Below are 15,187 nucleotides of genomic sequence, written 5' to 3'. Positions count from 1 at the left end.
GAAAATAGCTGCAGCTGATGACTATTTTCCTGCAAAAATTACAGACTACAAAAGAAAAGACACAAATGGATAAGTTTCAATTGAGTTATATGTGGATTATTTTGAATTCTGAAATATATCATATTTGAGATCATTAGTCATATTTTTCAAGTTTAGCTATAACAAAGAAGTTACATCGGCTTGTTTCTAACAGTTCTACATTATTTCTAAGCGCAGATATGTTACACCCTTTTGTGATATGAGACATGGAAGTCAAATCCATGATAGCAACACATGACTTGAATGGAAATGATTGAATATGAAATGAATCAAAAACTTGCATCATTAGAAGAGAAAAAAAATCTCAAAGCACCTCATGCAGGATTTCATGATGTGAACTTGGGAATGTAACTTGCCTGGCCTGTGTGAAAGTTGCTGGGGCTGGGGAATGGAGAGAAGACAGAGTGGTGCAGTGGGTTAGACACTATCTTTTGACTCTGGAATCTGTTACAGCATAAACTAACGGAATAAATGTCTTCCATCTGTAAGATTTGCCCTATTGAGCTTTGAGTAGATACAACCCAGGGGGTTGATTTTAATCATGTCTGGGTTTTGGGATGTCCAGGTTGGGAGACCAAGGCAAGTGTGAGACACAGTCACTGGCCCGGAGGAGCAAAGAAAATATTTTCACTTAACTGGAGGATCTCTTCACCCTTCTTGTCAATCTGCTTCAGCCTGATGGGGCTTATGCCCCAGTTAAAATGTCATTGTTGTCTTATTGACTTCATAAGATCCCATCTAGCTTTTATTCTATAATCGAAGATCACCGGGAACAGAGCCGGAAATGGAGTTGCTCCATTCTGTTTTCACAAAGCAGAGAGAGTTAAAATTCCTCCTAGTTCCTAGTGGGCTTTCAACAACGACACTGATTTGACAATAATTAGAAACAATATACTATTGTTTAAAGGACAAAAGATAAGTGGCAGAAGAAACAGAAAATATCACACAGTTGCTCCTCTCAGGATTAAGCTCAGGCACATTGTTGGGGAACACAAGACAGTGCTGTAGTCTGCAGCTAACTGCACTAATTAATTGGGAAATGCTTGATCCTAACATTAAATGCTCAAAACAGAAAGTGTATCATTTCCTGGCACTTGTTCATCAGAAAAATAAATACATTGTGGATGAGACAGTTAAACGTTAAACCATGCACTGTGTTTTGTATTATGTAAATAAATATAATTTTGCTTACAAGTAAACACATATCTTGCATATACATGCACTTCCTGATGTCATGATGACACTCTTGTGTAAACATTTCTAACAGTAATTTTCCCATGTAAATATTGCCTGACGTAATGTACTTGCATGTTGTCTGGTCATCAGGAGGCATTATAGCTGGGCTTCTCAAGAGTGTCTGAAGCAACCCTGACAGTAGTTTTGTTTGTCCCAGTTTTAAGGTACTTTCCCGTATTTCTAGTTGGAGTTCTGGAGCTAAGTAATTGATTATATTTTTTCCTTTAGTTTTAGAAACAGAAAGTCTTAAAGAAGCCCATTCGGTGAGTGAGGAAGAGGCCGCATTTAACTTTATAACTGATGATGAACTAAATGAATGTTCAATGTATCCTGGACAATCGTGCCAGCATTTCTGTATCAAAACAGTGGAATCCTACGAGTGCACCTGTTTCCCAGGATATATGCTGCAAGCAGACGGACGTACGTGCAAGTCAGGTGAGAGGAATTCACATTTACTGTTCTTAAAAGCACCTTATGCCACCATTACTACTCAAGCCCATAGCTGTATTAAAAATTGTACATTTCATGGGAAACTCTTATGATAACATGTATCAGGTTTTTCTATTCTTGCCAGTGCAATCTTTTTACATGGTTGATCAGTTGACCTACTACAAGTTAGACACAGATCCCAGATTTTCTGATTGGACATAATCTCGAGCCGAATATTGACAAAGTGCAATTCACGCTGGCTATTTCCAGAATCAACTTGATTTTGCTGGAGTAGCCCCTTTAGGCTGCTGCTGAATTTAAAGCCCCACATTATAGAATCATAGAATAGTTATAGCACTGAAGGAGGCCATTCGGCCCGTAATGTCATGCTGGCTGTCTGCAAGAGCAACTCAGCAACTCGCTCCCCTGCCCTTTCGCTGTAGCCGCACAAATCTCTTAAGGAGAAACTATTTCTTCTGGTGGGGAGCAGCCAGTTCAAGGGGCCATAATCTTAAAATTAGAGCTAGGCCATCCAGGAGTGCAATCAAGAAGTACCTTTTCACATGAAGGGTGGTAGAAATCTGTAATTCTCTCTGACAAAAGGCTGTGGATGCTGGGGGTCATTTGGAGCTTTCAAGATGGAGATTGATAGATTTTTGTGTAAGAGTATCAAGAGATTTGGAGCAAAGGCAGGAAAATGGAGTTGAAGTGGAAATCAGTCATGATCCAACTGAATGGCAGAACAGGTTCAAGGGGCAGAATGGCCTCCTCCTGTTCCAAATGTCCCCTACTTCCAAAAACATAGTTATTAAACAGGACCTACATTCTATCACTGTAATGGATTGTGGTTCATTCGTGCAATGAGCCATTCCATTGAAATACAGGAATGACTTCAGAAAACATGTGATGGCGTAAAACTGGAAATACCGGATTGACCAGCTATCGACTTCAGTGAAAAGGAAAATAAGGCGGGGCATTTATCAGGTTGTCCATCCTCTAGGGTCCATTTTACAGCACCACCCAAAATTAAAACAAACCCATTTGGTTCTGAGATAGTTTAATGGAGCCACTCCAGCAAAAATTGTTTTGGCACACAACTTAAATCTACTCACCTGAGGAACGTCTGTAAGATTTGCAAGCGGGCTGAGAACCTAGTTCAGCAAGAAAGCAGTGGCCATACTTTTTCATGAAGTTAGGCAGAGAAGGGCTGCAGTACTTTGGTTGGAGAGATACAAGCCCCAAAGGAGAACAGCACAGTGATAGTGACAGGAGGTGGTAAGGACAGTGAACGACAGCAGTATGTCAGAACACATTACAACTTAGTGCCCCACAAAGTTTAGTGATCTTACCGGGTACCTGTAATATGCTTTCATCATTCCAATTGGCTGCTATCAGGCAGAATTTTCACCCCCATATGTTGGCGAGTACAGAGGCAGGTGGGCACAAAAATTCATGCTGCCAGCTGTCATGCCGGTTTGAAGCCGCCATTCTGACTGCCGCCGATTTTGGTCAGGAGGGCAGAAGACGGGACCCGGCCTGATTCAGAGTATTGGCCAGCTGAGCTTGTTAAGGATCAATTTGGGATTTTTGTGGGGATGCACAGGTTACACAGTGGATCAGGAAGAGTCTGAGTGCAAGGAAGTGGCAAAACAGCAGGGAGCCATTCAATTGGGTGGGCCCATAAAAGGGTGAACATCTGAGAAGGGGCACTCATCCATTGGCACACAGGTGCCATCGGGTGAGTCGAGTTACTGGAGCAAGTGGTCTGTGCGCACTCCGTCAGTGGAGGGGGTCATGACTCTCCAGAGATCATGGAACCATCAAAGGGAGCTCCAGTAAATATTATGTATGAGTGCAACTGGGCCCAAGCAAGGCACCAGCTGGGCATCAGTTTAAGGTACTCAGCAATAGGGACCAGCAGTGATGAGGAGTGACATCCTCAGCAGCATATGCAGAGCCCCGGGCATGAGGAGGGCAGAGGAGAGGAAAGACGGGAAGGAAGGCAACGGAGGACATACCCTCAGCGTCAAGTGTACTGCTGAAGAAGAAACTACCTGGACATATAGAGTCAATGCCTATTAGAAGGCTGTGCCTATCTAGGCAGATGGTAACTGAGATTTGTGCCCCCATTGAGGAAGACCTCAGACCTCACAGCACTGATCACCGTTCTCTGCCAGTAGCCTTGAAGTGCTAGATCAACACAGTTCATCGGAGGAGGAGGAGAAGGAAGAGGAAAAGGAGGAAGATGCAGAGCAGGGAGGTGACTGGGGCCACCTCAGGAGTCAAAGCTCTCATCAGGATGGTGTCAACTCTAGGGCATGTCTGATCCAGGCACATTTCACTGAAGCGCTATTCATTCAGCAGGACTGCATGCTTTGGCACTCACTTAGATCTGCCTATGAGAACACATCCATTGAAAACACAACCATAAATAAGGCCACTCTTAATGCCAATGTACAGTGCACAGCTGTCCAGCGGTCTCTGTGTCCCCATTCAAAGACCACAGCTTCCCTTCTTACACTTGCTAGAGCGAAGAAGGTCATTAAACCTTTTGTGGCACTGCATCCAGGTCCTCCGGACAACACTACAGTTATTGACATTTTTTGCCACCTCCGACCAGTCCAGTAATTTGGCTGGGTGGTCTTTTCCTGCCACCCTCTGGGAATAAGACCCCTCATCGCTCTCATACTGCCTCCAACATAATATCAAGGCTGCTTCAGAAAACCATAGGGCAGGTCTGCTATTGATGCCAGGCCTCTGCCTCTCCTCCTGCTGACCTCGGGCTTCCATAGCTATGCAAGATAGCTGCCAGTACAATAGCTGCTGCCATGTCTTTAAATCAGGCTTGCTCTATGTAAATCCCACCTCTATCCTACACCCGCCACTGCTAATTGGCCGTCAAACCTACCCTCCAGCCAAATAGCTGCCGACCTTGGGCAAAATTGCAGGCTGTTACTACTTCCCCACCAGTGCGGAGTTGGGACCTGGAAATGGTTTTGACATCTGGTTCCCGATCCCAAACGCAAAATCCTGCCCTGATGTCTTTGGCGGCACTCTAAAAACAGGTGATGACATTGATGAAGAGAACATGTATTGGCCATATAGGTGCAATCTGCCACTCCTTGAATCTTGGAGTCTCCTGCACTTTGTAAAATAACACCATTCTGTTAATTTCAGCTCTCCATTGGGATGTAAATGACCTAACTTGTTCTAGCAAAGAATGAATCCTGGACTGTATACCTTTGCTCCACTGATGCTTGCTTGGTCAAAGGATCTCATTATAGGGGTCCTGTCAAGATGGAGATGGCTGTGTATCACGTTGAAGCACGTAGCATAACTCAATGGTATCTTCCTTTGTGAAGTTTATTATCCACAAACATTGTTCTTGTCTCAAGTAGAGCTAGGAGTGCCTTAATCTATATATCCTGAAGTGGGGAACTGTGGGGTGAGGGTCATGCTCCTCCTCTGCTGCCTAGTTTAAAATCAGTGTTATTGAAATGGTAATGATGGAAAATATGATGTATGACATTACCATGTTAGTACTTTATAGCAAGCATTTCTATCATTGGGCAGAACTGACATCAGAAAATTGGGCAGACGAAAAATGGGCGAAGATCTGGCAAACCCCACTTCATCCCTTGCTTGTCCAAAAATTGTAAGGCAAAGCTTAGAAAATGTAGGCTTTAATAACTTGTTCTGCTCTGCAGGGTTTAGAATGTGTGAAGATGCCTGCTGACTAGTACTAAGATTTGTATCATGCCCAGACAGATGGTAACAATTACAGATTTTTGTTTTTCCCTGAGTAATTGCCTTTTTCTTTGTACTTTACATAAGGTTAAATAAATGATAATGCCAAGAGAGTGCTGTGCTATCTCAAAGATCTCCCCTTTGTTAGAAGTTAGATTGTGAGCTGTTAATTGTAAAGGCAGATTTTTGTTCTGAATGCATGACCAGTGGGAAACAGCTTTAGGCTGCCCACACACAGTTAAGAGCCCGAACACATCAGCACACATTACAAAGAGAAGATCTTGGTATTTCAGCAGAAAATGTCATTCAGCTCTTTTTTGTGTCATGGGTTTAACTGCAACCCAGAAAGATAAGATGAAAACCCCCTCACTCAAAAGCCTATGGCTGCCAAGTGAAATATTTTGAGGCAGTTTTCTCAGCTGGCTTGAGACCATGGTATGATGCTATGAACTTGTCACTAATTTTTCTAATTCTATAGCAGGGGTGTGAGGCTAATAGCTCAGAGTCAGCACAGACATGATTGGCCAAATGGTCTCCATCCGTGTTGTATGATTCTATGATAATTTAACAAGCTTTATCATAAGAGTCGTAAGAATAGCAAATGTTGAAACTTGATCTGTCAACACTGATGCAACTGCAACGTGTTTGGAGACTGAAGAGTATTTTGTCTCATCTGCTATTATTTATTAGATATACTCAGTGGGAAATTGAAGAAAAGTATTTGCCTCAGGGGAATTATCACACATTATGGTGCTTACACAAACTTACGACTTCTTAATGTTAGACATGGAGCACAAATGTAATACCTGAAATATTTTATGATCAAATTATTTGTTTTAGTAGGGTCCTGGTGATATAAATACTTGTCTTATTTAACCCAATAAAATTATCATATGTTTCTCATAGATCAGTTGCAGAGATTGAAATTATAGTGAGCCTGCTTTCAGTTCAGTAACAATGGCCTAGATTTTGCTGTCAAAATAACAATGAAACTATTGGCACTTGCTGTTATTTATGTGAAAATTGGACAGCAAATTCAGGTGACGGGCAGATGTGCGGTTAAACACGGATATCCAAAAGCTGCTGTCTGACCAATGTTGCACGGCTGTTAGTTCCATGAAAATGGCATTTTGCTGTCTGACTCATGATTCAAATGCACTGAACACTGTGAAGTTGCTGTTTTTGCACAGTAGATAGAACTTAACTTGCCACAGAAAATTAAGTCTTGTCCACTTCAGTCTAAGTACTCTTTTAATGAAGTGATCAGTGTTAATTACTGCCAAACAACCTTCTGGCATTGAAAATTAACTATTACAAGTGCGGAGTCTCATTCCTTCAAGTTTTCATTATTGCTGCAGATTTTGAAAACATATTATTTAGAATTTTATGTTTTAATCTTCTCCATTCTATCTTCTTTTCCCTCTCTGTATCTAATCTTTCTTCCGCTCTCTTTATTTCTCTTTCTGGGCTAAATTTTATGTTGGGCGGACGGGAGTTGGCCACCGACGTAAAAGTCGGTGGCGAACCCGCTTCCGCCTAGCCCAGGGATCCGTACCGCATTTTATGGGTCCCCGGGCTTTAATTGGTCCGAGGCAGGACTTGCACCCGCTTGAGGGAGGAAATCCCGCCTCACTGAGCTGCCAGCCAATCATCAGCTCTTAGTTACAGCAGTGCCATCAGGAGTGGTGGCTATTGCTGGGACTGCAGCCCAGCCAAAGACATGGAGCCAGGACTGCAGGTAAGTTTGGGTTGCCTCGCTGGGGTAATCGGTCGTGCCCCGGCGAAGCAAGGGTGGTAATTTGGGGGGAAGGGGGCGTCTTGGGTCCTGGGGGTGGTTGGAGAAGTGGGGGTGGCCCTCAATTGGGCACTCTGTAACCAATTTGTAACCCCAGGGCGCGAGAGGCCGACAACTTTCACTGGGTGGCCTTTCCTGGCTCTAGGACGTCCGCTTGCCATGGGTAAAATCCCCGTGGAGGCTGGCGAATGCCATTAAGAGGCCATTAAGTGGCCTCTTAAGGGCCTTGATTGGCCTGGGGCAGACAGCCCATTTTTCGCCTCCCCTCGCCCTATGTAAAGTGGGGCGGAGGCGAGAGCAGGTCAGGAAGGCCTCCCGGAGCCTCCTGCTCAATTTTACGCCACCTCCCCCCTCCCACCCAGCCATGATCTGGCTCGCTGGGGTGGCGTAAAATTCCAGCCTCTGTATCTGATTTGACATTGAATTTAGATTTCTAATTTAGATTTCCTTCTCAATCCTTGTGCTGTAAATTTCGCAATCCTTAAATCTGATCGGTTAAGAATATACTGTTGTAACTGAGGCGGGAGCAATGCACTGTCAATTCAGTCCCATCACTCCACAGCATATTATTAAAGTTTTCCCACCCAACCGGAAAACAGCCAAATTAAACACTCTTGTAACCCCCCAGAATAAAACAGACCAAACCAGGTATCTTTAGACAACAACAAATTAACTATTTCTTAAAAACTAAATCTTAAACACTATTAAGATAAACCTATGTCTAAAGATCTTATAACTTCTTATTTTAACCTAACTCCCCCATTCGCACACATACACTCAAAAATCACAGTTAACTGGTTTATTTTAAAAAATGATGTTTTAAAAATTAGCTGTTTCTTAAGAATAAATAAATAACTGGGTTGTTAGTATTTGTGGGTTACATTCCTAATGGGTGAGGTATCCTAGTGTAAAAATAATCAAATGCCACTCGAAGTCTCCATGTGGATTTGATGAAATAACCTTTTCTTGATGGGCATTCAAAACACCTCCGCTGCAGCAGGCATCAAACAGTTCTTCAAACAAGGAGTGTAGCAATTGGTCCACTCGGATTTTAAAACCAACAGTCTCTCAGTCGGAACTTCACTGAAAATTCCAGAAAACACAATCAGTCAAGAGAAATTCAATCTTGAAGCAATGACTTCCTAGCTTGGAAGTAAAGAAAAGGAGTTTTGCTACCTCCAGCAATACAAATGGTCTCTTCAAAGGTTTTTTTTCCTCTTTAGGCAGTTAACTTGATCTATAGCTTCTTGTAGAATTTTTGCTGAAATAGACAGCTCTTTCCTTCAGTAAGCATACTTCGCTGGTGTCTCTCAAAAACTGGTTTTAGCTGTTTTTTTACATACAGTTAAATTGAAGCATTATACCATGTGACCTCCTCACTCTCCTACTGTTGCCTAGGCGACAAATGCAACTTTGGCACACTGTGCCTCAGAAATCTAACAATGCTCTCTCTGTCTTAAAGGTACACTGTTTTTAATAGAATGTTCAAGGTACACTGTTTCACTGAGGAGAAAAAAAATACTCTTCTGTGACACCTCCACCCTTGGTGCAATGAAACGCCATTCTTAAAAATGCATTACATTACAATGCAAAAAAAAAAGAAACTGGGAAAAAAACACAATCATTTTCTCACATTCATGCACCCATTCACTCTACTGATAATTTATAGAATATTCTTTGTACCATCGCCATCCATATAACTTAACATGGTTAAATTCATGACAAAGCGTCACTGATGACATTATTTTTCCCCAAAATATGTACAATTTTCAAAGGATATGGGTGTAACAACAAATTCCATCTAAATATTCTAGCATTTCAGTTTTTAAATTTTTCCACTAACGTTAATAGGTTATGGTCAGTGTATATTAGTATTTCTTTATAGTCTTGACAGACATATACTTCGAAATGTTTGAGAGCCAGCAAAAGTCCTAATGTTTCTTTTTCCACTGTGGAATACTTTTTTGATAATTTAGTTTTCTTGAAAAGTACCCTACTGGCTTCTCTATTCGTCATCCTGCAATAGGACTGCACCAATCCCCAAGTCACTAGCATTGATCGTTATTTTAAAGGGTTTAGCAAAATTTGAAGCAGCCAACACTGATTCATTAGTTAAGATTGCCTTTAGCTTTTCAAAAGCTGCCTGGCATTCATCTGACCATAATACTTTGGTTTTGTTTATTTGTAGCAAATCGGTCAATGGAGCAGCAGCAGTACTCAAATTCCGTACACATTTCCTGTAAAAACCACACATCCTTATAAACCTCATTATTTCCCATTTAGATTTAGGGATAGGGAACTCTGCTAAGGCTTGTACCTTTGCCGTTCTTGGCAATACTTGTCCTTGCGCCACTATGTGTCCAAGGTAAGTTACTCTTGCTTTTCCAAATTCGCTTTTTTCCAGATTTATCACGAAATCTACTGCTTTTAACTTGTAAAAACAGAGTTTTTAGCTGGTTTAAGTGTTCTTGCCAAGTGTTACTGTATATTAGTACATCATTGAGATACACTACACCTTTGGGAACACTGACTACCACCTGATTCATTAATCTTTAAAAAGTAGCTGGGGCATTTATTAGCCCGAATGGCATCACCCGGCACTGAAAAATACCGTTAGGTGTTACAAAAGCTGATATCTCTTTGGCTCGAGGAGTCAAAGGAACTTGCCAGTATCCCTCTAACAAGTTGACCTTGGTAAAAAACCTAGCACTGCTCACTCTGTCGATACAATCTTCTAAACGCGGAATTGGGTAGGAGTCTGCCTTCGTTACCACATTGACTTTTCTGTACTCTTTCCAAAATTGGGTTGACCCGTCAGGTTTAGGTACTAGAACTATTGGTGAACTCCAGCTGCTTTGACTAGGTTCAATCAAATTGTTTTCCAGCATGTACTGCATTTCTGCTTTTACTTGGGCCTGTTTGTCCGGACTTAAACTGTTAGGATGTTGTTTTAAGGGAACAGTTCATATCCACATCATGTGTGGCTAAGGTTGTACATCCCAGCTGATCCCTACAGACTCTTTTAAATGTTTAGGTCTTCATGTTGTTTTGCCTCTAAGTGTAAAAGCATGATGTCCAATTTTCCTAGCCATTCTGTATTTGCTAATCTGATAGTTGGAGGTTCAATCTGAGAATTGTCTAAGCCTCCTTCTGCCTCATCCTCACTATTCTTTTCATTCTCAACAGTCCCAATTACCTGACATACCTGTACTGGCTTATCCTCTTCCCTGCGATAATATTGCTTTAACATATTGATGTGACACAACCACTTCGTCTTCCAGTGATCAAGAGTGTCAATCAAGTAATCTACCTTACACACTCTTTTGATCACTCTATATGGGCCACTGAACCGTGCTTTTAATGGTTTTCCCCTGTAACCGTAACAACACTAATACTTCATCCCCTAGTTGAAAATTACGGGTTTTTGCATTCTTGTCTGTCCATTTTACATATTGGCTTGGGATGCTTTAAGGTGTTCCTGAGCCACACCACAAGCTTTTGTGAGCCTTTCCCAGAACACAGATACATCGTCTAGTATCAAAGATACATTCTTTTGTTCCAGGAATCTGTCTTTTATGAGTTTTGGAGGACCTCTTACTTCATGTCCGTAAACCAGTTCAAAAGTACTGAAGCCTGTAGACTCATTCGGTGAGTCTCTGGTGGCAAATTAAAGAAAGTCAAGTCCTTTATCCCAGTCATGTGGATATTTGTGACTGTATGTTCTAATATTGTTTTGAGAGTTTGGTGTTATCTCTCTGAAGCTCCCTGTGATGTGGGTGATATGCTGAAGATTTCAACTGTCTAATGCCCAAATTGCCCATGACTTCTTGAAATATCTTAAACATGAAATTAGAACCTTGATCCAATTGAACATCAAGTGGTCACCCATAGCTCATAAAGAATTGGGTTAACTTTTCTACTACTATTTTAGCAGTAATTGCCCTCAAAGGAATGGCCTCTGGAAATTGAGTAGCCATATCCATGATAGTAAGTATGTATTGATGTCCAGCTTTTGTTTCTTGCAAGGGGCCTACACAGTCTACCCATACCCTGTTAAACAGTTCCTCAATCACTGGTATGGGAACTAGTGGTGCTGGTTTTATGGTAGATTGCAGTGTTCCCACCACTCGGCATGTATGGCATGGCCTACAAAATTGTCTGTCATCCTTTGTAAGACCTGGCCAGTAATAATGTTGGCTTATACGTGATTTGGTCTTCCGAATTCCCATATGTCCTGCAAAAGGAATGTTTTGTGCTATCATTAATAATCCCTGGCGATATTTAGGTGGTACCACTATCTGTTCAACAACTGTCCAGTCTTCATCTGCAGGTCTATGAGGCGGTCTCCATTTCCTCCTTAAAACCCGTCTTCCATATAATAGCCTTCTGGAATTTGTTTCGCCTCAGCTTCTGTGAGAGCCGTCAGTGCTATTTGGTATAACTCTGGTTCAGCTTACTTTGCTGCAATTATGGAAGATGTTAAACATCCCATTTGGATTATCTAAATCCCCAAATAAGGTTTCAGATACTTAGCTATCAGTTTGTGGTGCCGCGTTTACCTCTGACAATGGATCGTGTTTAGCCATTGCTCGGGTGACTACACACGCTGGAACTTGTTCCTGTAAGTGTTCCGTCTCCCTAACTTCACTTGTTTCCTCTGTAATTATAGGAGAAACTGATGCTTTTGATCTGGCCAAATCATTTCCTAGGAGTCGATCAATTCCCTGTACTGGCAAAATGTGGACAACCCCTACAGTTACCATCTCAGATATTAAGTCACTCACTAGGCGTGTTTTATATAAAGGTACGGGTATATACTGTCCACCAATTGCATTAACTAAAACTTTAGCATTCAAGGCACTCTCTGGCGGAAATGTTCTATCTTTCCCCAGCAAAAGTGTTTGGGTTGCTCCTATATCCCTGAGGTTTTCCTGCCTCACTTAAAAGATATGGAGTTACTTTCCCCTTTGACAAAAATTCATTATAACTTTCGGATATCTCATTCTTAACCTCTACACTCACTTTAGTTTTACAGCTGCCGTTAAAGCTATAGGCTGGTCTGCTATATTCTCAGTCAGAGTCTTTTCCTCTGCATTAGTTAGTTAGTTAGTTAGAGATACAGCACTGAAACAGGCCCTTCGGCCCACCGAGTCTGTGCCCATTAATCACCCATTTATACTAATCCCACACTAATCCCATATTCCTACCACATCCTCACCTGTCCCTATATTCCTCTACCACCTACCTATACTGGGGGCAATTTATAATGGCCAATTTACCTATCAGCCTGCAAGTCTTTTGGCATGTGGGAGGAAACCGGAGCACCCGGAGGAAACCCACGCAGACACAGGGAGAACTTGCAAACTCCACACAGGCAGTACCCAGAATTGAACCCGGGTCACTGGAGCTGTGAGGCTGCGGTGCTAACCACTGCGCCACTGTGCCACCCATTAGCTTTGCATACCCCAACAAGTCCTATGGGTTTACCTTGCAATTTCCAGCATGCTGAACGAAGATGACCCGTTTTGTGGCAATGGTAGCACATTGGCTTGCGAAGGTCACTTCTACCCTCAGCACCTTCCTTTCTGACCTGAGGAGGTGATCCTGGTGCATTCCCAACTGTTCCTTCTTGTCCCAGCTACTTGCCTTCCTTTCACTCTCCCACTTTCTATTCTTCTCGGGTTTATGGGGGTGACCGATAAAAGGTTATGGCTTATTCACAAGCTCAAAATCATCAGCAATTTCCGCTGCTTGCCTAGCTTTCAAAACTTTCAGGTTATCTACATGATTTTTCACTACTGAAGGAATTGAATTTTTAAACTCTTCCAAGAGAATCAATTCTTGAAGGTTCTCATATGTGGTTTCCATCTTTAATGCCCGTATCCAACGGTCAAAATTTATATACTTCACCCTCTAAAATCCTACATATGTTTGCCCAACCAATCTCCATAAGTTCCGAAACTTCTGAGGGTAAGCTTCACTGACTAACTCATACACAGCGAGAATAGCCTTTTTTGTCTTCTCATAATCTGCAGAAGCCTCTTCAGGAAGAATGGCATAAACTTGGAGCTCTGCCTATCAACCTGCTTTGCATAAGCAGTGTCCAGCTTTCCTTCGGCCATTTCATCTGTTTGGCTATTTTTTCAAAAGATATGAAAAACGCCTCTACATCCCTTTGCTCAAACCTAGGAAGAGCTTGTATAAATTTAAACAGCTTTTCACTGGGTCCTGGACTGAATTCAGATTCCTCCTGACCAGAATTTTCCTTGGAGTCATGACTGCCCCTTTGTCTTAGTTCCATCTTTTAAAATTTAAATTCCCTTTCTTCTCTTTCAATTTCTCTTTGAAATTCAAGCCTAAGTCTTTCCAATGCTTTTGCTATTTCGTTTTCTTTTTCCTTGTCATGTCTTCTTAATTCTGTTTCTTTTTCCTGCCCAAATGTTTTCGTTTCTAACTGAATCTTAGCCAATTCAACTGTACCACTCTCTGACTTACTGTCGTCTTCTGTCTCACTTCTTCTTCTTCTAATTCTAGATGTTGGGCTATTACATCTTAGCCAATTCAACTGTACCACTCTCTGACTTACTGTCGTCTTCTGTCTCACTTCTTCTTCTTCTAATTCTAGATGTTGGGCTATTACATCAATTATTACTGCTCTTTTGGCACCTGATTTCAATTCTAACCCAATTTTGTCGCCAATTCATTTAGTTTATTTTTAGTTAAAGTTGTCAAGTCACTGAGGGACACATTCTCCTTTCCCAGAAACTCTGCTGCAACTGCTAATGCCATTACAATGGTATAGACTGCACCATATTACCTGGTTCCTTTTATTTCTTTTTTATAATTGGTGTTAGATTTGACCAACGAGTCTCCAATTAATATGATCCCAGACGCATTAGCAATTAATATGATGGCAGACGCAAAACTCCAATTTATATGTTATCCCAGTGACAAGCAATTAATATGATTCCAAACAGGAGCCCCCCAATTAATCTGATCCTGGAAAAGATGCCCAATTATATATGTTACGACTGAGACAGGAGAAATACACTGTCAGTTCAATCCCATCACTCCACAGGTCACAGCATATTATTAAAGTTTTCCCACCCAACTGGAAAACAGTCAAATTAAACACTCTGGTAACGCCCAGAATAAAATCGACCAAACCAGGTATCTTCAGACTACAACAGATTAACTATTTATTTAAAAACTAAATCTTAAACACTATTAAGATAAACCTATGTCTAAAGACCTCATAACTTCTTATTTTAACTTAACTCCCCCATTCACACACAAAAGGCTGAATATTATGACGGCGGCGCACTCTAAAAATGGCGCTGTCACTGAGCCCCCATGATATGACGCGTGGGGGGCTAATTTAAATAGAGGGGACAGAGTGGCCGCCCCCGATGACGTAAGGGATTGGCCACCATGTTCCCGGCAATAGCATCTGGTACCAGTGCGCAGGCACCGGTGCCATTTTTAAAGGACTTTAAGCCATTATAATGTAATTTTAATTTTTAAAGGTGCAGTCATTGGGAAGTTTTATTAGCAATGAATAAAGATGTTGAGACCCTTCCCCAAAACCCCCAATGGTCATTTAAGTGGCATTTATTCCCAAAAAATAATTTGTTACCTTCCTGAACTTTCCCCCTGAACCTTTGAGCATTTGGCCTCTAACCCTTTCCCACCATCCCCACATCTGATAAAAAGTGTTCTCCAAGCTCCTCCACCCCCCTCGCCCTGACAATTTTATTACTCTCCCCCCACCCCCCCCGCCCCCACCAGGTTCTCACCCGGAACTCCATATGGTGTTCCGAAGGTGCGCAGAGCACAAATGGGGTCTGTAATATCAGAATGAGATGGCCGCCACCTGCAGGTAGGTGAATTTGCATTTCATTAGGCCTTATTTTAAAATGGAGATGAAGGGCCTGGCGGCGG

General features: G+C 41.9%; 1 protein-coding gene across 4 annotated transcripts in view; it reads left to right on the top strand.

Annotated features, from left to right (window-relative positions):
• fbln2 (fibulin 2) overlaps positions 1-15,187 on the top strand; it is a 213,336-nt gene that overhangs the window by 138,946 nt on the left and 59,203 nt on the right. For all 4 annotated transcript variants that reach the window (XM_068051792.1, XM_068051791.1, XM_068051793.1 and 1 more), the window contains exon 8: positions 1,504-1,710. In XM_068051792.1, coding sequence (XP_067907893.1) covers positions 1,504-1,710 — 207 coding nt within the window. The remainder of the gene's footprint in view (positions 1-1,503; positions 1,711-15,187) is intronic.

Source organism: Heterodontus francisci, chromosome 19, assembly GCF_036365525.1.
Source record: "Heterodontus francisci isolate sHetFra1 chromosome 19, sHetFra1.hap1, whole genome shotgun sequence".
NCBI lineage: Eukaryota > Metazoa > Chordata > Chondrichthyes > Heterodontiformes > Heterodontidae > Heterodontus > Heterodontus francisci.
Note: the sequence above shows the minus strand (reverse complement) of the source record. Positions and strands in the feature narration are given on the sequence as shown.